At 54.6% G+C, this 27,743-nt stretch overlaps 1 protein-coding gene across 2 annotated transcripts; it reads right to left on the minus strand.

Moving 5' to 3' along the window:
* CD101 (CD101 molecule) lies at nucleotides 1-27,743 on the minus strand. 2 transcript variants are annotated; one of them, XM_056328265.1, is made up of 9 exons: nucleotides 22,879-27,743; nucleotides 21,347-21,724; nucleotides 19,998-20,414; nucleotides 16,639-17,019; nucleotides 15,484-15,867; nucleotides 14,140-14,544; nucleotides 8,788-9,195; nucleotides 7,190-7,588; nucleotides 1-4,578 (listed from the first exon to the last, which is right to left on the minus strand). In XM_056328265.1, the coding sequence occupies exons 1-9, from the start codon at nucleotides 22,928-22,930 to the stop codon at nucleotides 4,382-4,384; spliced, it is 3,021 nt and encodes a 1,006-aa protein (XP_056184240.1). In that variant the 5' UTR covers nucleotides 22,931-27,743; the 3' UTR covers nucleotides 1-4,381. The 2 variants fall into 2 exon arrangements, with proteins under 2 accessions (XP_056184240.1, XP_056184239.1); XM_056328264.1 differs by having other exon boundaries at nucleotides 21,347-27,743.

Here is a 27,743-nt window from a genome sequence, read left to right on the forward strand (position 1 = left end):
CGCATCTTTTATTTCCAGTTTTTAAATAGTTTCTCACAGGAAGAAAACAAGATGGCAAATTTCAAACCCAACTCAGAGTTAACAGGAAGGAATGAAGAGACACTGCTTGAGAGGGGACACCCCAGGAGAACTCCAAGTCGTTTGTTTGGAAGCATTTCTGGGAAGTTTGGCAACCTTCCTCAACAACCTTGCCCTGGCAGCACATGACAGCATGCTGCTGCTGTGCCCAGTGCTCCCAGGGAGCAGGGCAGGCCAGGGAACATGGAGCCATCGGCTGCCACAGGGTGCAAAGCATCTCCTTGCTCGCAAGCCACTTCCCACTGCTCCTGCACAGCAATTGCCTCATCACCCGCCCTCCCCTCCTCACAGGACAGAGGAACCTTGAAGCAAAAGGTCCTCAGTGCGCCCAGCTTTAGGTGAGAGAGTCACTGGTTTGATCCTCCGTCCCGCTGCATGTTGGACGAGCTGTCCTGGTGGTCACCCAGTGCTGGCCTTGCTCCTGCCCAAAGGCAGGTGCTATAAAAGTGTCCCAGGAAGGCAATGCAATACAGGGATTATATTCCCACCCATCCCACCCTTACATCATCCATCTTCTGAACAGGGAGGGCCTGCCAAGCTGCAGAGTTGTGCTCGCTTGCCCAGGAGGCAGTGCTGCTCTCCCCTTGCCTTACAGTTTCCATACCTTCCTGCAGCAAACACAAAAGCACAACACAGCTCTTGTGTTTCTATAGCCCCATGCAACTGCTTTCCAGTGGATTAATTCCTCGAGCCCAGCTCTGCATTGCCCTCTAGCCCCTTCAAGCTGTTTTAAAGCCTGCGGAAGGACCCTGGACCTTCCCACCACATGCTGGCCTTGCACAGGACGTTCCCGGGGACAGGGCGCGTCGGGGGGACAGGGTGTGACGGGGGCACTGCTGGGCTGCAGGCACCGTGCTCTTGCACCGTTTTCCCCCACGGGGCTGTAACAGCAAAATACGTATTTTATCAGCTGTTCTAATTTACATTTGAGGCTGGACCTGGAAAAAAAGATGGGGGTGGGTGAAGGTGGCCAAAAGCCCCAGCAACAAAACACCATCCCCTTGACCCACCACACACACACGTCTCTCTCCCTTTCCTACGTTCACTTCAGCTGAGTGAAATGTTCTCTTTAAAAATAGGACTGTTTTGGACCTTTTGCTGTGGTAAGTTACAACTCCTTCTAAGTTCACTCACGGAAAAAAATACATCTTTAAAAAATATAGCCAAAAGGTTTGGCGGTGATCCAGCAAAGCCAGAAAAAAAAAATATAAAGAGAAAAAACCCTGCCACTGCAAAAACACATATTCCTCTTGCAGACCCCTTCATCAAGGCCCTAGGCACACTTTACAAACTGAAATTAAAACCTCGAAACCCATGCGAATAGAAAGCTGCTACTTACACAGGCCTCTGGTTAACTGAGCAAAAACAGGACAGAAGAAAGTGCCCCATTGATGGGGAAACCTCCTGCTCCCTGCCCCCCTCCTCCCCTAGTGCACCAGACACAAACCCCTTGTGTTGCAGTAAGGTCTGCAGCTTTTCACATGAAGATCAGATGGCAGCAAAGATGCCTCCACAGACCTGCAATGGCGCACCAAGGTGGCCGAGGGGCCAGCAAGGGCTTGGGGGATGCACCAAGCCCAGCCAAGTCACTCATAGGGCTCGCACGGCGTACGGAGACTGACCCACACATGCGACTGCTGCGGCAGGGTAAGGGCTGTCCCGTACCACCACCCCAGCGCTCTGAAGTAGCAACCTGAATAAATCAGATTTTGGAGCAGAAGGCTTCCTGATGAGGTTCATCCTAAGACACATAAAGAGTGGGCTGTCAAGTCATCCGTTAGTGGTTTGCTGCAGTAACACCTGAGGAGGTGTGAGACTTCAAGTGACAAGAAAGGGGCTATATTATTTTTAAAAAGAAGGGGAAACTAAACACCTGCATCTTCTTAACTGCAGTCCTCAGGGATATACAAAGTGCTTACAAACACCTAGAAGAATGCAAGAAAAAAAGAAGAGAAACTTTTGTTTGTTTGTTTTAAACAAGAACAGAGCGTGTCAGACCTATCTAATCTCCCCTGCAGGAAGGCTGCAAGCCTTGTGGGAGGGGTAGGCAGAGGGCATCGTATATTCTTGACTCTACCAAGGCTTGTGAAGGAGCATACTCCCAAGGTACTCTTACGGGCAAGCTAAGAAAACAATCCCAATGAAAACATAGAGAGACAGCACAAAGTTGGTAGATAAACTATGCGCACAGATTAATTGTTAATAGTTTGTGGTCCAAAATGGTTCCTTCTTTCCTTTCCCAGGCCCTAACACACCTACAGCTCCTTTCTGTATCCCTTACGAGCTTGGTGCCAGGCAGCCAGCGTACAGCTCACTCAGGGCTGGCTGTCAGGCAACGCACACTGCAGCCTTCCCGGGCTGGGACAACTCGCCTGCCTCCTCTCCTGCATCCAGCTACCACTTTTCACAAAGCTTGTAGGAGTTTGATGTCCTGGGAGCATCTGCTGCTCTGTCAAAAAGGACTGAAACTGGTCCATGAGTTACAGCGTTATCAAGACAGGACTAAGACAAACAGCAGGATCTTTTGCAAAAGGGTGCAGAAAGTTGTTCAACAGGCCCGTGCAAACGGTGCTTCGATGAGATAGGAAAAGTCAACAACCTGAACACACAGTGGAGAAACAACTTGCTAGACAGCCAATCTGCAGGAGAGGAGCCTGCCGATTTCGAGGCAAGCACAAACAGTGCCGCGCTGTCACACACACACAGAAAATCAAACATCCTACTGGGATGTGTAAACGGGACATAAACCACAAGGCAGGGGGGAAACCTCTGCAGAGAGCCCCACGTGCGGCTCTGAGCACTCACACGGCGGGAGAGACAGCTGGGGTCAGGGCTGCAAAGGGAAAAGCTGCGTGAGGTTCAGAAAAAAACCTGCAGGGAAAGGCTAAGCAAGCTGGAGCCAGCCTTTACAGACAGAAGTGGCTGAACAGGTAAACAAGAGCAGGCGTCTTCAAACCAATGCAAAAAGTGCTGTTTCAAGGAGAAAGGGACTGAAGCGCCTCCCAGTTCCTCAGGATGCAGAGCAGACGTTTTTTTCTAATTTTAAGAAAAGCAAAGGATGTGAATAGATCATCTAAATGGGCTGTGGTGACCCCAACCCGCCCTCTGGTCAAAGGAAGCAGGTTCATGAACAACATGCCATGATTTCTATATGTCTGCTTTTGTCTGAGGATGGTGCCTTAGGTGTTGCCCCAACATCTGACCTTACAACTCGCTGGGACCACATCCCACTTGGCACGATTAGGGGCCAAGATCCCTTGGCTTATAGGGGCTGCACTGAAGTCTCCTTTCCCCTAATGCACCAGCCAGCCAGCCTTCAGGTAGCAGAGCTGCTCAGCCCTGAAAAGGTGAGCCTGAGCTGGATCCCAGAGCACAGAGGAACTGCCCTGCGAGCACACACAGATTTTTTTATTACATGGTACAACCTGGAGGCGTCAAATACTACACCCCAGCCTTGCAGCTTCCTGACCCACAGACAGCCCAGGCATGGGGGGCTGGATGCTGCCTTTTCCTACAGCAGTGTCAGGAAAAGAAGGAGTTGGAAAGTCTTTGTACACCCATCTCCAAGATGGCTTGGTGTCCGCTTCTTCCTTCTGGGATCCAAGACTTCATGCGAGTCCCTTACTGGGTCAACAGGGTTTGGTTTTTGTGGATGGCTGTGGTACCACTGCTATGGACTTTCTTCAGCCCCAGCCAGCCTTGCTCAGTTCGTGTTCCTGTGACAGGTTTGGTGATGAAGACCCGTTTCCTTTCAGAGAAGATGCTCTTTGGGCACAGGCACTCTCAGAACAAGGAGACAGCAGTGTCTGAGAGCTTTCCCAGCAAAGGGTAGGCAAAGGAGAGTGCAATGCCTTAGAAGGGACATCAACGCTCCACTTGCAGCCCTGCCACTGGTTTTTAGCCTGCACACGACATAGATTTTTGTCAAGTCACCTAAAATGAGTAGCAATTTGATCGTTTTGTGTTGCAGTGCAAAAAGAGCTGTTTTTCCCCTTATACCTGTAGAGGAGTAACACCACTTCCACCCACAGTGGGAGACACATACTGCAAGGAGCTCAAATATACCACAACGAACAGAGTGTGAAATGGGTGGGCACCTAACCTACGAGGCAGGAACACCCGTTATCAAAACCCTATTTGCTTAGTAATCCAAAGCCGCTTCATTCCACTGAAAGTAAACACGCAATTTCAAGGATTCATTGCAAGAGCTACTACAAAACAATAAAAGCCCCTCTGAACGTACTCAGTCCTCCTCAGCTGTCCAGCTCCACTCCTGCAAGTTACAGCTGCCATTACAGACCAGCTAAGTCTTCTGGACCCTTCCAGACCCTTGCAGTTCCATCAGCTGGTCACCTGTGAAGTTAGCCTTCTTGCTTTTTCCAAATTTTAAGTACCAGCAGAAGATAGCAAGGACCAGGAGAAGGAACAGAACCAGCGGAAAGTAGAGGATGAAGTTCAGCAGTGATGGGGATGAGCAGATCCTAGACAAAACAGTTGACCCTGGAGGAAAAAAGAAAGGAAAAACGTGAGGCCCCAAGCTGGTTTGATTTTCTCTCTCTTACTGTTTCTATAGGTTATCTTCTGATCTCTTTTCCCTTAATCTTCAACACTACTAACTAATTTTTAAGAATTCATACAGGCTACCTGAGGAGAAGAGGGAGACAAATCAGGTAATTTGCCTCAATTTCTAGTTTTGGGAGGTCAGATAGAGCCCCAGCTCATTCAGCTGAAACATCCCGACAGAAAGAGGACGGTTTTCCAGCTAACCCAGTCCAGGCTGGGCTCAGTAAGGCAAAGCCAACACCCTTCCACCCGCCGTGTCCCTGCCCGACACCAGTGGTGGTGGGGTGAGGGAGAGGGCTGCCAGAGGCTGTGCCACTGAACACGGAGGAGCAAGAGGAAAGTAAAGGAAAACAGATCAAGGAGGTCCCTGTCTCCCCCAGCCACCTGCCCCTCCTTGCTTCTGCCCCTCTGCTCTCCTGTTTCAGCCACGCTGAGCTGCAGGCAGCTGTGAGCCCCATCCCTATCCCTGGCAGCTCCTGTGGAACGGCTCCCCAGTTGAGGTGGAGGATGCCTGTACTTCTGGTGGACCTTCTGGGTACTCCAAACCCCCCACGTTTGATCAGTCCTGTTCCAGCTGAAAAGCTCATCTGCAGCATTTCCATTTTTGTCCAGGGCTCCTTACTGCTACCCATTAAGCCTAGACATCAAAAACTGACACATAGCTTCCACACCACAGACTGACCTCAGGTGCGCCTGGCCTACCATGAAGGGTTAAGCCAACTCCTTTGGGTCTGTTGTATCCATCTCTAAGCGTTGTTCTTCAATTCTCCTGTTTATCCAAGACCCAGGTGCAGATGCTTTGCAGATGTTTTGCTCTGCAGAACTGTGCTGAGCATTGCAGGGCTGCTGATTTGAAGCTGTCCACGGGGGACGCGCACAGCCTGGTGGGCTAGGTGTGACCCTAGGGATGAACTAACCTGGAGGCTACCCCTGGCTGTGAAACTGGCTTTTACCTCTGAAGCTCTGTGCCCCATCCATACAGATGGAAGCAGCATTTACTCCCCTATAGGAAAATGGAGAAGTCTCCACTGCATGAATGTTTCTATAGTATCAGGGAGGCATCCTTAAAGGGCAGCATCAGGGATTAGAGCTGAAATGACTCCTGGTTATGTGGGAATACTTGCACATGGTTGTGTCATTACCCCTTGGAAAACTCCAGAACATTCAAATCCATGAGCCAGAGGGGCATTTTGAGATACCTGCATCAGTGGAGAAACGTGTATGCACATATACATACAAAAAAAAAAAAAAAAAAAAAAAAGAGAGAGAGAAAGAAAAAACACCCAGCTAATCTCTTGGATTTTGTGAAAACCATGAAAACCACTTGGCAAAAACACTTATACAAAAATTGGAGAGAATTTTCCTGCAGTTACTGAACAATTTTAGCAACGGTTACTCCACCAGTAACGGTTAACAAGAGACAGAGGGAGCTGATGAAGGAGAAATCTCGGTGCTACAGGGAGCCGTGATGGACAACAGCAGGAACATAACAGCAAGGGGATGAAGCGCTGTCAGTCCCTCCCTGTGCAATTAAATCCAGATTAGTTCTGCTGTAGGTGCAGAGTCATGCGAGCAGGCTCTGTGCCTGCCTGTGCCAGCAGCAAGCACAAGGGAGGGCTCACAAGGTCCCCTGAGCTCTTCCATGCTGGTCAGCACTGGGAATTGCTGCAGAAGTTATAACAGAGTGCAGGCACCCAGGCTGGCTTCGGGCATGGCATCTCCAGGGCTGAAGGCACAAGAACAACTGCAGGAGCCCCTCAGCTGGCTGCAACACAATTGATTTCACGGTTCATATTTTTTTCCTCCGCATGGGTCATCCAAGCCTATTTCCCCAAAGAGGCAACAAAAGAGTACTTTTTTCCTGCCTATTACCTCCCTAGAAACACTGTGTGCACCTGACTGGAAACCTTTGCTTTTATTTATTTAAAATTCTGTATGCAGAATCCAGCTCTATTTTTGTACCTGGCCTGCACCCCAAGAGGATGGAGGCTGTTTTTAGCGACCTCACTGGAGATGGACTTGCCAGCAAAATCACACCAAGAATTTTTTCCCTAAAATAGTTAGCGTTCAGGCCCCAATGGCACGACTGAAAGCAGGTGTTTGCACCCACGGTCCCGCAGAGAGCCACAAGCTACAAAGCACCGGAGACACAAGCGCACTCGATACCCTCTGGACTACATGGCTCCACAGTCAGAGCTCTTGGTACCTCACCTGACCACCGCCTCCAATGTTCACAATGCCAAGCACCTGGGTTTCAGCCCTGGCAGATCAACGGGACCAGGCTCTCATTGTCTCCCCCCACCAGGCCCACAGCACAAGTCCGTCAAAGGTCTCCCGTGCCTCCCAACACAACCCTGGTGACGCCCCCAGCACTGAGCCCCTCTGCAATCCCTCAGCAAGTCCTGCCAGCCCCGCTGCATCCTTGCCATTGCAGCCAGCATCACCAGCAGAGAGCTGCCATTATTGCCCCCCCCCCCCCGCCACATCCCAGCACACCTAAGGGGGAACCGGTGTGGGGTGAGCAGCCCCTCACACCCAGCAGCATTACCTGGTGGGATGGTAGTCAGCTGGATGTACCCTGAGCACGCCAAGGCTCGCAGAGCCCAGTCCTTCCCCTTGCTCTGCTGCTGCCACTCCTGCACCCGGCAGTGATACACCCCAGCATCGCCCTCCTCCACGCTGTGCAGTGTCAGGCTGAAGTCGGTGGCAGTGGGGCGGCGGAGGTGCAGCCTCCCCGCCAGGCTCTCGCGGGGGTACTCGATGGCACCGTTGCAGTGGAGGGTGAGGAGGGACCTGATGGAGCCGTTCTCCTCACTCCGAAACCAGGTGGCTGCGAGGTGGGTGGTGGTGGGCTGGCGGGCACCCTGCAGCAGGCAGGGCAGTGTCACCTCCTCGCCCTCCCTGGCTGAGATGCTGCGGTTGGTTTTCTCCAGCTGCAGTTCACGCTCTGAGGCAGGGTGCAAGCAGAAAGAGATGTTACGGTGTTGCACTGCCATAGAAATGCTCCTGCCTGTGCCTGCAGGCTGGTAGAAGCCTGGAGTGAAGTGGGGGGGATTGGTATGGCCTTTTGCAAGACACACCACCCCCCCACACCTTGCTCCTGTGACTCATTCTCCCAGGGGTTCTTTTCCCCCTACTCTGATCATCATGGGGGTTGTTCAGCCTGGAGAAGAGGAGACTCGAGGGGGACCTTATTACTCTCTACAACTGCCTGACAGGAGGCTGTAGGCAGGTGGGGTTGGTCTCTTCTCCCAGGTAACAAGTGACAGGACAAGATGAAATGGCCTCAAGTTCCGCCAGGGGAGGTTTAGATTGGGTATTAGGAAAAATTTCTTCACGGTGGCCAAGTGTTGGAACAGGCTGCCCAGGGAGGTGGTGGAATCACTATCCTGGAGGTGTTCAAAAACCATGTAGATGCAGTGCTTAGGGACATGGTTTAGTGGTGTAACTTGGCAGTCCTGGGTTAACGGTTGGACATGATCTTAAAGGTCTTTTCCAATGTAAATGACTCTGCAGTTCTATCTCTGCCCCCTGTCCACAGCCCTCTGCTGTAATACTTCCCACCTCATCCAAGTTAAGCGATAAGGCATCCTTTGGACCAAAAGCTATTCAGGAAGCTGGAATTCTCTGATCCACTTTGTTTAGGGCTGCAATCCATAAACCAGGTGAGGCTGAGAGAGGGAAGAACTGAGCCAGGGATGCCCACCCCCAGCAGTGCAGTGCCCAAGGTGGGAGCAGCTGAGCCTGCAGCTTTGTTCTCAGCAGCAATGGGCCACAGGGTAAGGAAAACTGAGTGTCTTCTTTAAGGATGCTCAGGAGCACCAGGAAAGGGCTTCTTCCCTGTTCACAGCACTGTACAACCAACCAAGAACACCATGTGTTGGAGGGAAAAGAAAATGCCATGATTCACTCTGTTATGAAGCAAACAGCTTGGTTGGTTTGGGAGGATGTGGTAAATCCTCCTAGTTTCCCTATTTCCCTTTGAGAGGCACTGACGCCTCCTTCATCCCTGAGTCTCAGATCCAGCACAGAAGACACTGCTTCTCCTAAGCCCTGCCAGCTTAGGAGAGGCCCGGCAGGGGCCCTGTCATAAACAGATCGAACCTTCTCCAGCAGCATCTGTACAAGAGATAACAACCTGCTCACCTGGGAGCTTGAACTCCAGCGTGGTCCCTCCCGATGCTGCCTCTCCAAGTTTGTACCAGCCGTCCACCAGCCAGAGCCATTCCTCTACCACACAGTAGTACCTGCCCTGGTCCCTGGGTTTTGCAGAGAGTATCTGCAGCCAGAAAATGTTCCTGGACACCCTCTGGCTCAGGAACCTGGACTTTTGTGGAGGAGAGCTGTACTCAGCCCCGTATTCCAGCATGCTGCTGTAGTTGGCCCTTACGATTTGCAGGGGGCTTGCATTTGCCAGAGAAGGAGGTAGGAGGTACCAGGTAATGGTGAACTGAGAATTATTCCGGGCAGATACAATCCTGCACTCAATGGCTGTGTCAGCACCGCCGACGACCTCCAGAGAGCTCTCTTTTGTGGCTACCCGAAGCTTGCTTTCTAAAATGGAGAAATAACATAATCACGCCGGCTGCAGCTGCCAGTACAGGGATGCTGGCAAGGACAGGAATAAGGCTGGTCTGAGACACCAGCTGAAAGAGAAGGGAGGAAGAGGGTGCTCAGAGGACAGAGAGCCATTAGGGGATGCTGGAGCAGGGGGTGGGGGAAGGAACGAAAGAGCAAATCTACACATTTGAACTGTGGCAGGGAGTCACTGGGTGCTGCTGGGCTGGGGAGTAGCAAAGGAGGCACCTGGGGGACCACAGGGCAGGAACGGGGGGGATGGAGGCAGCTGCTGTGTCGGAGTTTGGAGGCAAAGCCTCTGTCTGAAGCAAACGTGTCTGTCTACCACTGCTTCTCTCGGCAGGCTCACACATTAGCAACACCACTTGCCCACAGCTTTGGAGACTGTGAACAAGTGCCTTATCTCAGAGGAACTACGGAGCCTGCGTGGGTTTCAGTAAGACACCCTCTCGAGTGTTTGCTGTGGTTAATCAACCCGAAACCACGTAACACTGTCCTGAGCACCTGCTGTGATTATACCCAGCAATTGTTCCATGTAGCGCTGCGCAGCGTGGGAGAGGCAAGCTGCGGTGTTGCCTGCAGCTCTGCCCCCCGGCAGGGTACCTGGTCACTCCTAATCCACCTGTGCTGCTCCTGGTTTGAGGGACCCCCCCTTCCTGCCCCACATCACCTGTTGCTGGCACCTCTCCTTCTCCTTTAGCAGCGGAAAGGCTGCAAACCAGTCTCTCTGAAGGGCCTCCAGCCCGCACTTTCCCTCAGCCCTCCCCTCCACGCTGAGACACCACCTCCGTCAGATGGGGCCAGCAGCCAGGGGAAGGAGCACGAACAGATATCTACCCGTGGGTGGGCAGAAATTACTCAGCAGGAGATGCCGTCAGGGTTTTAAAGGACCGCAGGCTGAGTTTCCACTCTCAGCCTTTCCTCGCACGCAAGCTGAGTGGTGGGATGCCCTGTGCTGCTGAGGCTCAGGGCAACCCAGTTCCCCTAAGCTCAGCCCTGGTGCTGGCTCGGGAACGGGCTGAGATGCCTCCACAGAAGATCTCAGCTCCCTGCCTGTGGCTGCAGGGTCAGCAGGGTGCTCTCCTCCACCGCACCCCCCCAGGGGATGTGACAGGGGCAGGTTATGGAGAGGACCCGTGGACCGGCAGAGTGCTGCGGTTTGTGCCTCAGGGGCTGCGGGGAAGAGGGATACTGCAGGAGAAAGCCCACACATTTCCCTTTCCTGCAAGCATTTCTTCTTGAAACTCAAGCAGTCCACTTCAGAGGCCACCACTGTCTCTCTTGAGACCAATTGATGCAAAATATCCCAGCTGATGGCTCTTGACACCCCTGTGCATTGCCTCTGTCTCCATCCCAAATTTCCCAACAAAATCTCCATGCTCGTGCTCACTTATGCTGCTCTTTTCTCCTTGCACCCTATTGCTTTTCCTCCTGCTTCTCTCCATACTGCAGACAGACACATTTTCACCAAAAGGTCAAGAGTTTCCTCCACAGCAGGGCTTGCACCAGCCCTGGTGTCTCCTCACTGCCTCACCTCAGCGGTGAGGATTTCAGCAGCAGCATTCACCGGGAGGTCTGGGAGGTGGCTGCTCCCAAGGGATCAACAAAGTGCTGTCCTGCATTTCACGGTGCACGTTCGCTCTGCTCTGAAGAAACAGGTATGGGCAAGAAGCAGAAGAGACAGGAAAGCAATCACCCTAATTAAGAAACTCTGCAAATTCATCAGAGCCACACATGCAGAGATCAAGCAGACTTGAGCGCACTTAGGAACCAGATGCAAGTTGATGACTTCCAGATTCAGCACTTGGAAGCATACCCAGCCCAGAGCCAAGGAAGGACAAATCTTCAGAGGGGGACACTGGAGATATTGAAAAGCCATCTGGAGATGGTCCTGGGCAACCTGCTCTAGGTGGCCCTGCTTGAGCAGGGAGTCGGACCAGCTGACCTTCAGAAGTCCCTGCCAACCTCAGCCACCCTGTACTTCTGTGACAGGGGAACTGATCACACTGGGAAAAATAAGACACTTGGTTCTTGACTTCAATGGCTGAGTGCAGAGGAGTATCACTCAGCCAGCCTGCTCGAGTCCAGGAGCTTTATTCAGGGACCCACAAGTGAACTCTGCCAAAGAGAAAGCAAAAATACTCCCAGGTATTTCTACTGGAGACTTCGCTTCTGTTTCAAAGGCTACAGGAGAGCAGCAGGCAGGGCAAGGGGAGGTGGTGGACATCAGGGACGGCCTTCTCATGACAGACACATGGATGTGCCTTCCCCAGCTGCAGCTGCCAGCAAGAGCATGCCTGCGAGCAGCCCTGCCACCTCCCCCAGGCAAAAAGAAGCTTCAGGAAAGCCAGCTATGGGGCCATGCTGGACCAAAAACGCCGCCTCCTTCCAAGCGAGCTCCTCCTGGCAGTGCTGCTGCAGTCAGGGGCAGGTGGGTAAAGCCCAGGACCTTGCCCCAAACCCAGAGGTGCTGCCAGCACAGGCAACAGCAACCTGTCCAGGGCTGGGGGGTGGGGGTGGTATCCCCAGGCTATGCCCCACCAGGGCAGAAAACACTCCAGAGAAGCAAAAGCTGCTAGAGCTCAGAGAGGAGCCCCGGGAGCCGCTGCTGCGAGCGCTGGATTTTGATAAGAAAAAATGCTGTTACGGTCTTGGAGATCACCTCAAGAGGAAGCACAGCGCTTGCAGCAAAGCCCCTTTGTTTCAGCTCTAGGTCTCCTCTGCTAAAGATCAATTACTGAAAAGGCCAGAGCACCTGCCTGCCTGTTCCTTTGGCACAGAAGGCCACGGTGCTGTTTTCCCTTTCATTTTCAATTTAATTAACCGAGCTGAGCCTCTCGCTGTGAACCCTGCTGGCTGACACCTTGCTTTCTGCCCGGCCCAGGAGCAGCAGAGCATGCAGGAGGGCATGGTGGCTGCAGCAGCCCATGCGAGAGGGGTGGCCGGTGCAAAGCCCCTGCCAGCTCGCTCCAGAGCAGGGGGAACCCACCACAGGTGGCTGCACTGACAGGCTGATGCTCCCAATGGTGATGCTGATGCTCAGGAGCATCGCTGATAGAGCTGGGCAACATCAGGGCACTAATTACGGTACCCCACCAAAAGCCAGATGCTGAACTACCTCAGAAGTCAGAAATAGAAAAGACCTGTCCTCTTTCCCCTCCGGTTAAGACCTTTCACGCATGTTGCTCTGGTCTGAAGCTGCAGGCCAGATCCACGGTGGCACTGAAGCTCCTAAAGCACCAACTCGCATCAAGTGGTAAACAAGGTGCCAAAGCAAAAGAACCCCAGTATCTCTGCATGTAGCTCCAGCTACACAATTTTATATTTGAAGAAACAGGCTGGGGATTTTCATGATTTGCAGCTTCATTTTCTGCAGCTTCGCCTCATCCCATTGCTGCTAGAGCCGGCTTCTTTCCTAGACTTACTTTACCTTCCCAAATATCCTTTGCTGGCTCATGCTACCTTTGAAAGAGATGGTGCTAGGGCCAGCAGCCACCTCCCACTGTGCATTGCCCCTTCCCAGTTCCCACCATCTTCACAGCATCACAGTACCCACTAACAGCTGCAATATATTTGGGGCCAAATCATAGCATCTCACTGCTCCACTGCTACCATCTCCTCTACGTAGACGCTCTACAATTACATCTGGTCATCTTTATGCCATTTACACTACCAGCATACACTACCAGACGCTGTCTGTTGTCACCCCTCGTCTCAGTACCACCCTGCAGCAGCCCCCCTGCCCTGCTGACTGCAGCTCAGGGGTAACACTGGGTGGCCCCGCACCCAGCTCCGCAGGGGCAAGGAGAGCAGCAGCGCAGGAGGTGGAAGAGACCATGAAAATGGGCCCCAACAGGGAAGGAATTCTATCAGCTTACACTACAGCAAACCCATGTGTTAAAACCCACAGAAAATGCATAATTTCAGTTCAATGGGTTGTGATCCCAAAAATACAAGCGTTAGAGGAAGGAGCACTTAACGCATGAGAAAAAGAACAAGAACTCTCCTTTGCTGGCAGAACAGACACAAAGGGGGGGGCGGGGAGGGGGAGGACATGCCTGTATTCTCACGACTGCCTTGACAGGCTCCGAGGTTTTGGCCAGGACAACCACTTGAGCTCCTCCAGCAGTCTCAGCCAGGAGCAAGCCAACAGCGAGCTGCTGCCAGGGGTGGCAGGGAGCAGGCGCGGGGCGGGCTGGCGGGGGGCTGCAGTGTATTTGCAATTATCTCTCTTCCATAAGAGGATGAGACTCCCTGCACGATGCTGGCAGGCACGGTGGCAGCATGGACCCTGCCTGCAGAGGTGGCCATAAAAGGGAACCCTGTGCCGGGCTGCTGGCTGTGCAGCCCCCCCGTGCCTGGGAGGGGGGGGTACCTCCACCCAGCGCCCCAGCACCTCGCAGCTCAGTGCTGGCTCCCAGCCCAGCAGAGCTCCCCGGTGCTGCCTCAGCACACCTTGAATACACCGCGGGAAGCTCAGAGGGACACAGACTTATCCCAGCACCAGTTTCAGAGGCTGACCTCTCTCCACCACCCTCCAACCCCCCAGAAGCCCACACCATGGGGGGCACCTCGCACCCCCAGCCTTCAACTGGACTCCTTGCAGGGAAGACTACTTCTTCCAAGAAACAAGGCTTAAAATCCTAGTGGCAAGGCTGATTCCTATATGCTTGGCGTAATCTGCAAACAAACAGATGTTGCCACTCCCCAAGACCAAATTTGCCTCCAGGAGTGTTATCTGGAACTGTGGATGCTAAGGAAGAAACAGGACAGGCAGCACCCTCTTGTGCAGCCCTAGGAGGTGACCCCGCTGGGAGACACCCCAACCATCAGTGGTCTTGGTTGCTCCTGGTCACATTTGATGAATTTAAAGCTACAAAAGGAGACCTTTGCTGAAGAAGCACCCATGGAGCTGCTTACCTGGCAGCACCACCTTTATTCCCACAGCATTGGACCTGGTGGTGGCTGCTGGCTGCCCCAGCGGTAGGGTGTTCCTTCTCCAGACCTCCACTTCACACTGGTACGTCCCCTCATTGGCAGCCATGGCATCACGCACGCACAGGCTGAAGGATGTGGCAGCCTTCATCAGCTGGGCTTTTCCCTGGAAGCTCAGCTGTGCTGCTCCCCAGGCCATGGTGCCGTTGGGAAAGACCCGGACCAGCTCGTAGTGGTGGTAACTGGGTAGGCTGGGCTGGAAAAACCACCCCACGGACATCGGCACATCCTCGAGGGTGTAGCTGGCGCTCACTTGGCAGACAAGTTCCAAATTCTGCCCATATCTGACAATGGCATTTCGGCTTCTCAGCGTGGCATGCAGACCGAGACCTGCCCAGGAGGAGAGAGCCCTTGGCACCGGGAGAGAGGTCCTGCCCCATGCCACCTCACTGCCACCCTTCCCACACAGCATCGTCCCCCCTGCCCCAGCCACTGCAGCTCCGCGGCAGCCAGCAGCCCTGCCGCTCTCCCCCCGAGTCACACTGCGCTCTTCCAGCCCCACGAGGTCCCTGGCCCTCTCCTCCCTTGCCACCCCTGCTCTCCCAGCCCCCCAGGCAACCCTGAGTCCCCTCTCTTCCAAGGTCCCCAGTGTGTGTCCCCCCCCGGCAGGCAGCCAGGGATCCTCTGCTGCTGCCCTGTTTGCTGCTTCTTTCCACCCTCCGCAAAAGCCAAACAGCTCCTGTGGTCCAACCAGTGGTCTAAGGCACACAGCCCAGCAACAAGAAAGACAAAACACCTTAAGTCACAGCCAAAAGCTGCCTCTCCGTAAACACACCCCTTCCAGCAATCAAAGGAGGAAAGAAGGGGGCATGCCACGGTGGGGAGGTGGGCTGTTCTCAGGCAGAAGGAGCAATCAGGTGCCAGCACCAGTGGTGCATCTCTGACAAAGGTCACCGCAGGACTCAGCAAGTGCCTTTGTTGAGCTTAATTACTGTAAGTATGCTGTGAGAACAGGTATTTTGTATTTCAAGTTAAGGAGAAGGTCAGAAGGACCTGCTGAGCAAGCCACTGACTTTCAGGTCTCTGGGCATTTTAGCCGTTGTGTTCCACTTGTCTCCCCCCAGATATCTCACAGAGGACCAAGCACCCTGCTAGAAATGGGGAAACTGAAGCGCTCCAGGGTCAAGCCATCAGCCCCAGGTCACCCTGCAGCAGCAGCAGAGCTCAGGGCACAGCAGGGCTCTGTCCTACCCATGTATCCTCCTGCTTCTCCAGCCTTGCCTCCAGCATGCCCAGCTTCAAAGCCCACAAACAGGTGGCCCAACTCACCCATGGAGCTGACTGTCACTGCTGTCTCCCCCTCCTCTGTCCAGCTCCGGCCTCGGGACCACTCCGTCGCTTTGCACCCATACCGCCCACCGTCACCCTCGTCCAACGTGTTGGGGATCACCAGGGTGAAAACACCGGAGCTCGCCTTCTCCAGCCGGAGCCTCCCCCGAGTCCTGCCGTCCCGGTAGGTGCTGCCCAGGATCAGGGTGCCGTCCTGCTCCATGGTGGCCACCAGCACCTGGGGACCCGGGTGCTTCGGTGGCAGGTGCCACCACTGCACAGACACAGGGCTGGACGCTCCTTGCACCTCACAAAGGAGGATCAAGGCATCTCCTGCCATGACCTGTGGTGTGCTGGTGGACACGGACAGGCGCATCTGGCTCTCTGCAAACAACAGTTACTGCGTGGGAGGGGACGTTGTTGTGCTCCTCAGAGAAACCCAGAGATTTACGGCATTAAAGAGAGAGACTAGATAAAAGCCTTGACACTGGAAAAGGAAAGGAATGGTCTGAAATTTTCAACCAACCTTTTCTTATAACTTTGGAGAGGGCTTTGTGGTTTGGTGGTTTTTGGTTGGTTTTTTTTTGTCTTCTTTAATGTCTTTCCTGGGACATGGTTATATAAAGAAATACTTAAGAAATAGAGCCCCAACAGACAGCTCCTGCTGCATCAGAATAGGCATTATCAAGCTACCACAAGGAAACCAAGGGTCTCCTACACATCTTTGTTAGAGTGGTTTCTCACAAATCATCCCTCCAAAACATGGAGAGCACCCTGATAGAAATGGCAGTGCTCACCCCCTGTCCAGAAGTACCAGTTCTGCTGGGACATGCTGTGATCCTCAGGAACAGCAACAAGCGTTGCTCACAATTTACTGTACCAAAGACACTGGAGTACCCCACCTCCCCAGAACTCTACCTATTTGCCCCAAAATCATTGCAAAGAGACTGAGCTAAAGTTTTACACTGTGTTGACAGTTGCTGCATCTGTCACACTAATATTTGTCAGAGCGAGTGCTTTTCTCAAGATTACGTACCAAAATCTACGGCACATTTGTGCTCTGGCTGCAAACAAGGTGAGGCTGGACTTGCAGCGTTCCCCAGCCAGGTTCACCACAGGCTTTACCCAGAAGAGCAGCCATTAGGATTTACTAACCTATTGGCTTCACATCAACTTGGATGCCTGATGACTGGTTGGTCTGGATGCTGTAAAAGTCTCCAGTCTTCACCTCTGAAACAGAGCAGCGGTATGTACCGTTGTCCTTCAGCCTGACCTCGTAGATGGTGAGGATGTAAACAGCGTTGCTTTCCTTGAATGCTCGCAGCTGCCCCAGCTTGGCTCTCTCCTCGTATTCTTCCTCCCAAAACAATACCCCATGGGGGTCAACCCTGACCACTTCCATGCCGTTGAGGAGCCAAAGCACTTGGAAGTGCCTGCTGCTGCTCTTCTGGGCTCCCACCATGCAATGTAGCTGCAAGGTGTCACCTTCAGAAAGGGAGCTTTCAGCAGCAGCGATGCCCACGGAGAGGTCTCTGCCTGCGGGTAATGAAAAGCAAAGAGGGTGTTGGGTGGCCCTGCCCACGCTTCCCTCCCGCCCGGCAGCACTGATGGCTGTGTGGAGGGAAACGGGAGGGAATCCGCTGCTGAAACTTTTTCTTTCACTGGAAAAGTGATCTGGATGAAAAATTTTGCTCATGGGACATGGTTGTCAGCTCCAGGCAGTAACCAGCAGTCGCAGATGGAGGAAGCAGCAGAGCTGTGAGGAGTTGCACTCCGCACTTCGGGGTGGCTACCCCCCCAAGGCAGAGCACTCGCCGGGATGGCCACGGGCCACAGCCCCCCCCCCTCGGCTCAGACATCCGAACCGAGGGCTGCCCTGGCCCAGAGGCATCGGCTTTTGCAGGGGGCTGCTCTGTCTTGCCTCCTGGAGCTGTTCTGCTTCGTATAACAAATATCCCTTAAGGCAGAAGAGGCACAAAGAGGCTTTATCACTGGGTGGTGTTTTTAGCTCTGCTGTCTGCGGTGGGAGAAAGTGCGTGGAGGGCTGGCATGCAAGCGGCTTGCCTGAATCTGATGCTGCTGGTCCCACACGCTGCAGCCCTCACTGCCTGCTGCGGGATGTTGGGCAAGAGATGCTCTCCAAGTTGGGCTAGTTCCTACAGAAAGCAGACATTTCAAGACTTGTCACAGCACGGGGAGGTCAGAGGGGAGCTAGAGGAGGTGGAGATCATCTCCTAGTCCCTATCCTGCCCCTTGTACCAACCAGCAGCAGTTGCTGAGCAAAGAGGGTAGCTGCCTGCCACCAAGCACGAAGCCATCTTCCCCGTGGCAGACCCTCTTGGGCGGTCAGCCACACCTGAGGTAAGGACCCTGTCTCTGGGTGCTATGGTAACATTTACCCTCCTTGCAGGGCATTCAAAGCCTCTGCTGCTAATACCCCTGGGTTTTGGCATCAGCCTGGCTGGAGACTGGCTGCAGGCTGCCCCAAAACGCTGAGCCATGACCCCACACGACAGCGGCATGGCCAAAAAACAGGAGGCAGGGCTGAGCCCCAACTCCCTGGACAGGGACCCTGGCTCACCCACTCCATCTCCTTGGGTCGCCGCGGTGCCCCCCATGTCCAACAACAGAGGCAAGGCTGTGTGCTATAGTTTGGAGGTAAAACAGAGCAGCTCCCAGACTGCCACTGGAAGGGCTTGAATAATTCATCGAAAGCAGAGTACCGTGTGAATTTAAACACAGGTTCATAAACAGTTTGCAAACAGGAATCCCAACCACTGCAGATACGTTTGGCATTCCCAAATACTTGCTGGAGAGTTTATAGAAACTGATGGAGCAGTTAGCCATGGTCAGAGTGGTCGCTGGCTCCCAGTGTGATGGGGTGCTCAGCCCTGCAGCCCAGGCTCTCCCACAGGGGACTGGAAGGAGACCCCAGCCCTGCAGATGTGATGGAGGGTTTGTACACCCGCTGCTGTTTCCCCCTGGCAGTACCAGCAGCTCTAATACAACCACTGTATTATCCTCTTACCACCATCACCCACTTTCTACCCTTAACAGCTACCACAGGGCAAATACTAAACAAGTATTTTTAAATAAATAAATAAACTGACAAGGTTTCTTTATTTCTAAATGATCCTGTGGCACCGGTACCCAAAGTGACAGGTCATGATGAATCCTCTTAAACAAGCAGATGCAGGGAAGCGTGCCTACTGCCGTTGCTCACCAGGCAGCAGTAGACATGGAGAGCCATTGCTGCAAACGGTGCGTAGTAAGAGGAACAAAGCTTTGCCAGTCTGCCAAATTTCAGGAACCAGACTGTGACAGTGGGAGACCACACTTCCCACTATCTCCCCCTGATATCTTGCCCCTCTGAGCCACACATGGGGCGCTTGGTCCTTACCCATCTGTTTCTTTGGTTTTCTGCTCTGACTCAGCACCCTCCCCCGTGAGACACCAGTTCCCCTCACCACCCCAGCTCTGCAGCCTCCTCCATCCACGCTCAGGTGTGCGGACAGGATACACCACCTCCCCAGACGGGCTGTCAGTGACAGACTTGCTCCCATTTTACTGCACACTACTGCATATATTAGAAGGCATCAGCTAGATGCAGCCTTGTCTTGGCTGTTTTGAGGTAAAAGTTACTGGTGGGAAAGAGAGATTTTCCATTCCCTTGGGCATGGCTACCCACACACAGCCGAGGGAAGAGCAGGCCAAGGGACCGCAGCCAGGAAGGGGCTTGTGGCAAGAGAGATGGCAGACAGGGTACTCGGAGGAGTGGCAGCAAATACACAGTTCTACAAGATTCCCAGGGTACTGGGGACAGTGGAGTCTTCCCACCGCTCCTGGGCGAGGTGATGCAGAGCTTGCAGATCCAGGAGCCATGGGAAGCTGCTGGGCAGAGAGGAGGGGAGTAGGCAACTCTGGCAAGGGGCTGGTTTTCAAACTTTCCTATTTTAATCCATCTCGTACATAGCAGTAGGTCTGTCCCCTCCTTCTAAATACCCAATACGATGCTCTGGAAACCATCAGACTGGTGAGAGCATGGACAGATAAGCCACCTCCAGCAGACACTAGAGCTGCTCAGCACATGCAGCACATCCTGGTGGCACCACGGTGGGCAGCTGACTGTTGTGTACTTCAGTTTTTGAGGCCACGAGACCCTCGAGGCAGTCTAACAACACAGTTTTCTGTGCACTGGAGTTTAACGCTGCCAAGGAGCCAGGCTGCTGTGGGCACACACTGCTCTCTACGCTAACACCTCGCGTGGGCACACAAGGTTGCACGATCGCCGCTGGCACTAGAGGTTCAGCTGTGTGAACCTCAAAAGTGAGAAGCACCACAGGTCCTGAACCAGGAGCTGCCACGGCCCTCAGTGCCCAGTTGGAGGTAGCTGAACCCACCAGTGGGTCCCTGGGCTGCAGCAGATGCAGGTGAAGGCCACTGAAGGCTGCTGCTATAAAGCTTTGAATGCACAAAGGAGCTGGAGCCAACATGTGAGTTTGCAAGGACCTTACCCTGGCTTATGACCACCAGCAACGTCCTCCCTGTTTGCTTGCGGGAGATGACCTCCCACGTTCCATCAGGATCCTCAATCCACTCGGCTGCCTCGCAGTACAGCTGTCCCTGGTCGGATGGCTCCACTCCACCGATGAAAAGCTTGTACGTGGTGTTCCCAGCCTTGTTCAGCCGCACATCCCCTGCCAGAAACCTGCGCGTGTAAGAGGACCCTGGCCTCAAGACGAAGTCCTTGGAGAGCGTGAGGACCTCCTCGGCATGGTGCTCTCCTGCTCCCTGAAGATGGTACCAGCCAACAGAGAGATGCGTGTGCTGGGCAGTGGACTTGGACACCTCACAGGTGAGTTCCACCACATCCCCTTCAGAGCGGGTGAGGACCTGGGCCACCATGGAAGCTGTGAGGGTGTCTGCAATCACTGAGCATGGGGGAGAAACACAGAGAACAGCTGGTCACAGGAAAAAAAAGTCTCTTGGCCTCGATGGGCAGCCTGCTGGCCACTGCAAAACTGTGGCCAGGCCCTAAGGGATCTGACAGCATAGGAGAAATTGCTTTTGTTGCTGATAGACAAGGCTTCCATCAGCCTACGTCAAGGTGTGAAGCAGTGGTTAAAACCTCAGCAGGGGAGAAAGTGCAGTGAATCCCTCTGCAGTACCCTGTTCAGCCAAACTACGGGCAGTATTAATTAGGCAGCCCCGAGGAAGTGCATGTCCAGCGCCTCATGCTCCCAAGTGCAGGCTGGTACAATGCTGAGATAAAGGAGGAAATGGGTGAAATCCAAGTGGAAGTACCATACCAGCATGTAGACTCGGTGGGCTCACAGGAGGGCCTTTCCCTTTGCCTCTCCATCCCATTGCCTTCCCTCTCCCAGTGCTCAGCAGGAGCTGCTACCTCCCTCTGTCTGTGGGTATCCCGCTCGCATCAAGCCCCACATCCTGACCTGAGAGGACACGAAGAGCTAATGCACAGAGCCCCAGAACTCCTGCCCACCTAAGCGCTTAGCTGTGAAATGCTGTGGCTGCATCAGGAGCTGAAGTTACAGTCGGGCCGTGGGACAGCAGGGGCTTCCTCTCCCTTCCCTTGCCCTGGCTGGGAGGCAACCGCCAGAGCAACCTGCAAGGGGACATTTGGGCATCCCCCTACCTTGGCCACCCAGGGGGAGGATAGCAACCCCACAGTGGGGAGAGAGGGATAATTTGTGCTCAGTGGTCCCACTGATCACTCCCTTCCTCAGCTGCCCCTCTGCCAGAGACCCAGAGACATGCACTTCTCCCCAGCGCAAAGGCAGGGGCAGTGGAAACCTGCTTGTGTCTTGCCCGGCGGGGAGCGGGGCTTTCCTTCAGAACCCACCTGAGAGGTTCGTTTTGGCGCTGTAACTCCCAAAGTACCTCTCGTCGGTGTTGGGCGTGTGGCACTCGTACTCCCCGGCATCCCGGTCCTGCAGCTCGGTGATGTGCAGCAGGACGGCGTCCCCCTGCACCCGCTCCACGTAGATCCCCCGGCTGTGCACACGCTGGGTGTAAATGGCGTAGGGGAAGGAGGGGTCGATGGTGCTGACGATCTGCACCTCCCGCTCAGGGGCCGAGGGCAGGTAGATGGACCACTGGAAGTTCTGCTCTGTCGGGCCCTGGTAGCCGCTCACCTTGCACCACAGCGTGACGTGGGACCCCCTCACGCGGTAGAGAGGTCCCTTCTGAACAGCCACCACCCGCTGGCCAGCGCTCCGACCTGCCGGCAAACAGCACGCGTGGCGTTTGCAGGGGTATATGGTACCCAAGGGCTGCACACCCAACGTGGCAGCGGGTCTGGGTGTGCACAGGACTGCAACATAATACTGAAAAGAATTGCTGGGCAGTCTCATTTTTTTGAAGCACAAAGTCCGAGGGGCTTCACACCCCTTGCAATCGTAAGAAGAAGTCCTGTAACAACAGATCTGCAAACTTTCTTGTCTCCTAGAACACTAGGGGTCACACGACAGAGACCAGAACATCATAGCCACAGGGCTGTCAAGCCTGTTCATAGCTGGAAATATCTCTCAGCCAGCTGTTCAGAGGCAGCAGCAAGCAGGCTGAGATCACTGGAGGAAGCTTGTGGTGTGCTAAAATTAAGAGGGCCAAGCACTGAGGTCCTGCACAAGCTGGATGGGGAGAGCAGGTGCCAGAGCTGACCACTACCAGAGAAGGAGGTGCAGTGCAGAAGCAAAGGGACAAGGGACCGTGGAGGGAACCGGCAGGCTGGGTGCTGCAGAGGTGCTCCATGGACAGAAACCAGGGAGAGTGTGGGAGAAGGATGCCAGCAAGAGCTCCTCTGAAGGCAGGAGGCACCAGGAGGCATCAAGGACTCCCTCTGTTTCTGCCTGCAGAGGGTTTGGGGAGGTGATGGCCACCTGTGCACCCTCCCCTCACGCAGAGCTCGCAGTGGTGACACTCTGTTCTGGTGCCCAGCATGCACACTGAGCAAAACGCCCAGAGGACATCAGCACTGGGTCAAGAATCAACCATGAAGACCAGGCCAGGGAAAAGAGCTGGTGGCAGCGCAGCCTAAGAAACCCTCAGAAACCCCCTCTCAAGGGAACGGGGGAGGAGGTAACCCTCTCGGCACCCCCAGCAGCCATGCAGCAGGGGTGTGCATGTCCCCTCACTGAAGCCCTGCCAGGGTCCATCTGGGCAAATGCTTTCAAGTGAAACCACGGTGCTGAAAGGAGAACATGCTTCTGCACTTCTTCCCAGGGCCACCAAGCCAGAGCAGCACTGGCGACAGGGGCTACGCCAGGCACCCTGCTGAGCCACCTGCCTGCAAAGGTCCGGTCCGCACCAAGGGGGTGCCTTATTTCCCCCCTCACCTGCCCCAGATAAGCCCCCACGACCAGGCAGGGCACTCACCCAGGAGGAGGAAGAAGAGGAAGGCACCCGCCAGGCAGCGCACCAGGCCCATGGCGAACAGCTCCACTTGCGTCCTCTTCCAGAGAAGTGGTGGAAAGCTCTCGTGGGCGATGGTGACGGCTGTTTTTGAAAGCGGCTGGGAGGAAGCTGCCTGGTGCTGGTGGTTTCCGCTGCTTAGAAATGATGGGGAGAGGCTGGAGAGCGGGGTGCGACAGCAAAGCAGCACGCCTCTGGGAGGTGACAGCCGTCACCCTGGCCCCACACCACCTGGGCAACGGTGATGACCAAGGCCCCTGCTGCCGCTGTGTGCCTGCCAGGTGCCCGGCACTGCCAGCTGTAGTTGTGCTGTCCGACTGCAGCTCACAGGCTAATCCTCCACCTCGCGACTCCCACTCGGGTGCACGGAATGGCTGTTAGCAGGGGGCAAGGAGCCAGACCCCGGGGGGGGATGGAGGCAGATTTCCAGGGCTGAAGCCCCCTCCAGCTATTTGTTTTCCATAGCTGCAGACAGCAGCGTGATGCCTCGGGTACAGGTTGGGATGGCACAATGCTCCCCAAGGACAGCAGACTAAGCTCTGCCTTGGGGTGCAGTGGGGCACCCCAAGTGAGTTGTCTCTCCCACAGTACATCCCCCCCAACCAGCCCATTGGCAACATGGTCAGGAGGCTCTTTTGTGACAACCAGCCCAGCCCAGCCAGCGTATCGGTTCTCAAAGGATCACCACACAGCCAGAAATGGTCCAGGAACGCTCTCCTGTAAGCACATCCCATGGGCTGGCACCTGGGTGCAGGGGATCCCAGATCCGCACCGCTCGCAGGGGTGGTGGGACCCTGGGGAGCTGCTCTGGGGGGGCTGAGGCCAGGAGGCTGCTGGCACAGCCCGAGACAAGTGCTGGGGGGGCATCGGCTGCCACGTGGCATCGCGCCGTCGGCACCGCAGGGCCTGGGGTATGTTGCTGCTCCTGCCCAGCAGGTGCCAGGGGCACGGTGGGAGACTGATGGGCACATCCCAGGCAGGAAAAACCCAGCCTCTCAGGCATGCAGCCAAACATTAGCAAGGGGCTTAAACCAGGGACACTCTTTAAAAGGATTTATTTGGGATTTTCTGGGGGGTTGTTTAGATTGTGGGGTTTTTTTTTAGTTGGTTGATTATATTTTTTTTTTTCCCAGAAAGGATGGCAGCACAAGGCATTTACCCCCGAGTCACGCTGCTCCTGCCATGCTGCTGGGGCATCGACTGAATAACTAAATTAGCTCAGGGATTCACAAGGAAAAACCAACTGTAAAACAAGTCCTTTTGCTTAATCCCATAGGACTCCTAGAGGGAATGAGATTCATGTAACAAACCAAAGCAAACATGAGGTCCCTCCTCTCCCCATTTAATAAACTGATTCACATGAAAGCCTGAGGGGCCGGGAGGTAGAGGCAGAGGCTCCTCATTGCAAAGCTCGTGCCTCCATTACCCAGCTCCTCACCACGCTGTGCGTGCGGCTCCCACGGCACCGCGCAGCTCCCACAGCACCGCGCAGCTCTCCAGAAAGCCAAATCCAACCCAGGGAGATGGGCTGTTGCAGCAGGCAGGGAGGTCCCTGCAGGATCTCACCTGTCCCCTGCCACCCCCCACCTTGCTGCAATGAAATGGAGCAGCGGAGCAGCACCTGTTTTGAGCGAAGAGGGGGCAGCGCAGGGCTGAAACCCATGCGCTGGCTCCTCAAAGGAGGTGAGCAGATACAGCAGAGGCTTGCAAGTGGTGGAGTGCCCCAGCAGAGCCGTTGGTGGGAAGAGCCTGCATCCTATGGCAGCAGGACACAGCCAAGCACACAGCCATAATAACTGTGTGGTCGGCTTCTGTTCCCGGCTGCAAGGAAGGAAAGGGATGAAGAGGATTGCTTTCCAAGAGCAACCCACTGCCAGCAGTGCCCCAGGGATGATCCTGCTGACAGTAAGCTGACCTGCTTACCACTTCGGAGGAGGGAAAAGCATCTCTGCTACAGTGACAGAGCAAATGGAAAGGAGACTTGGAGTTCAAACTCCGTAAGCTTCCGACAGTCAGTGTGCAGATAAACACACACATGGGTACAGTTTAACTCCAAGCTTGCAACTCTAATGATGCATGAGTCGCTGTTCACATTTGCAACAGAGGAGCCGGGGAGAATAGGATTGCCTGGCCCAGCCCCATCACTAGCAATAACGATGTTCTGTGGACAAAACCATCAGCTCCTTCTCCCTGGGACTGCGCAGTCTTAAACTTACTCTTTCCTTCCCTGGGAAATAAGTGCAACAAGACATAAGGCAGGGCTATTAACCACGCAAGGCAGGGTAGAGGAAGAGTATCAGAGAATCCTTTACAAAGACAGCGTTACCATTAGCAATCACACCAGGGAAGCCAAATCCATGGGGAGAAAGATCACCTTAGCCTTCTTTCCTGGAGATGGCACCAGATGGGAAGTGAGGGGGAAATACACTTCTTGGATAGCACAAAGGGTCCCTGTCCATACCTGTAAGGAGCAGAGGACTTGCCTCCTCTAAGCCAGGCAGTACATGTGCCCATGCACCTGACTTGGTGAGCTGAAGTGCTGTACCAGGACCACAGGCATTAAATGCTATTGATCTCTAGCCCTTGGCACAGCCTCACTACTGCCAGCACCTGCGCAGCAGGGTCACCTCAGTGCACCCCAGCAGAGTACCGCTCCAGAGCACAAGGCTAGAGGTCAGGTCACCCACAGCACTGGCTTTGGCTTTCAGGCAGGTGATGACCATCTTTAATTGCACACCTCCATACCCATTCTCCTTGCTCCTGCCTCCCTGGATGTCTTTGCAGGCACCCTTTTTGGATGCTGCTAGCCACTTTGGGCCAAAGCTTTCCAGAAAAGGAGCACCAAAAATGCAGCATGAAAAGTTTTACCAAGCCAAATGCAGCCAGGGTGAAGTTAGATTCTACCTAAAAGAGCACAGCAGCGATCTGCAACATCCATGGTGACTTGGAAACCTCCCAGACAGGCAAGTGCTGACCAGACACTCCCCTTGCACACTGCAAGGAGCATGGGGTGGAATGGGAATCAGGCAAGATCACTCCTGCGGCAGGGTAGAAACGCTGTGGAGGAAGCTGTTGAGGATGAAGGAGGTGGCCCCATGGTCAGTGTTGGTTTTCAGGGGGAACAGAGTGCTGAGACCCAAAAGCAATTAGGCAAGTATAGAGGACAGGCTGCAGCTCAGATCCCCCGTCTGGCTATATGGTTCCCCACGAGCTCCCTCACCCCATTTGGGTGCCTGGGCTTAGGGCAGCTGAAACCAGGACAGGCGGCTGTGCTTTCCTCTGCCTGCAGCCATGGCAATTGCTGCTGGCTTCTACCCACCGCAGCAGGGGGCTCAGCCTACCCCACCTTCTGAAAAGTGGCAACGAACCCCACCTTCCAAAGGAAACCAGACCTCAAACCATGTCTTGGGCAAATCTGGCTTTGCACAGGAAGGGTTTTCAGCCACTGCCAACGTTGCTTGCTCTGGGAGAAAAAAACCCTAGCTATTAAAAAGAAGGGTTCCCCCATGAGCTTTTAGCATTGCTATGCAACATCCCAGGTGAAAACAAACGGCTCTGGAAGACCCACAAGCTCTGGGGCCTCTGCTCAGCCCCGTGGCTCTACCATCACCCCTCACCCCATCTGAGCCAGCCCCGAGTAATGACCTGCCCTCTGCATCTCCACTCACAGACGAGCACCCTGGGGCTCCCCGAGCACCGAAGCGCGGGTGGCAAAGGAGCTAGAGACTAGTTGGAGCAGCAAGGTCCCAGAGGAGAGGCTGAAGGGGGCAAAGCCAACGCAGCCCTCTCCTCCCAGCCCCTCCTCACCCCTCAGTTTGTGCCACCCGTCCTGGAGCAGCGTGGACGGGAGCCTTGCTCCCCAGAGCCTTTTTGGAGGGGAAAGGCACGTGGCGCCTGCTTGGCTGCAAACACCTCGGTGCCTTGCGAAGGGCAGCCGCCCGCAGCTCCCTGCGTTTTGGGCTGCTCTGGAGACCAAACCGGGAGAGGGAACACTGCCCAGGGGTGCCGGCTATAGGCAAGCTCTCCAAAAATGCTTCCTCTGCCTTTGCTCCACAGATCTCAGGAGCCACAGCCCCCACCCAGAAATGCCATTGCCACATACCAACAGTGACCGGGGAGGGGCAGAAGGACAGGGAGGGGTGGGGGATGCAGCCTCGAAAGCAAGGGGCTGGCGCCAGGCAGGGTGGGGGGATGCGGAGAAGAGCACAGCATTAGCCGGGATAATCTGGCAGTCTTGGGGGATGTGCCAGAAGCCTACAGATAATCAGGGGAGCTGGTGCAACAGACTTTGAAGTCTGCCGTCAGGTTTTCTCAGCCCGGCTCAGACATCAAAGGCAGCTGGTTACTTCCCCAATTACAGAGTGGGAGCCAGCCGCTGCCTGGCTTCCCCAAGGCCGGCCGGCTCAGCGGCGATCCCCCGGGCACGCTCTCGTGGGCAGAAACCTCCTGACGGAGCACAAATGCCCAAATCCTCCAGCTCCTGCTGGAGCCAGGCTTGCTTTGCTGGGAGCTTGCCTCGCAGCTACACGGGCTTTTACCTTGGGCTCTTGGAGCCGAGCGAGATCATGGTGGATAAAGATCTCCCCACTGCTGTGCTGCTGAACCAAACCACGTGCCAGTCCCAGGGAAACCAGTCAGTCACGAAAACAGGGGGAAGTTTAACAAAGAAGAAGAAAATAGCAACCTTTTCTCACGGTGGCGGGACGGACTGCTTCTCTTACTCAAATCCTGCGTGTCCTCGGCTCTTGTGGGACATGGCTCCAATGCGTGGCAAGGACAGGGTCTTCATAAGCAACATGCACAGCAGCAGGGAAAGGCTGTTGCGATTG

This window comes from Falco biarmicus, chromosome 2 (assembly GCF_023638135.1).
Source record: "Falco biarmicus isolate bFalBia1 chromosome 2, bFalBia1.pri, whole genome shotgun sequence".
NCBI classification, from domain to species: Eukaryota; Metazoa; Chordata; class Aves; order Falconiformes; family Falconidae; genus Falco; species Falco biarmicus.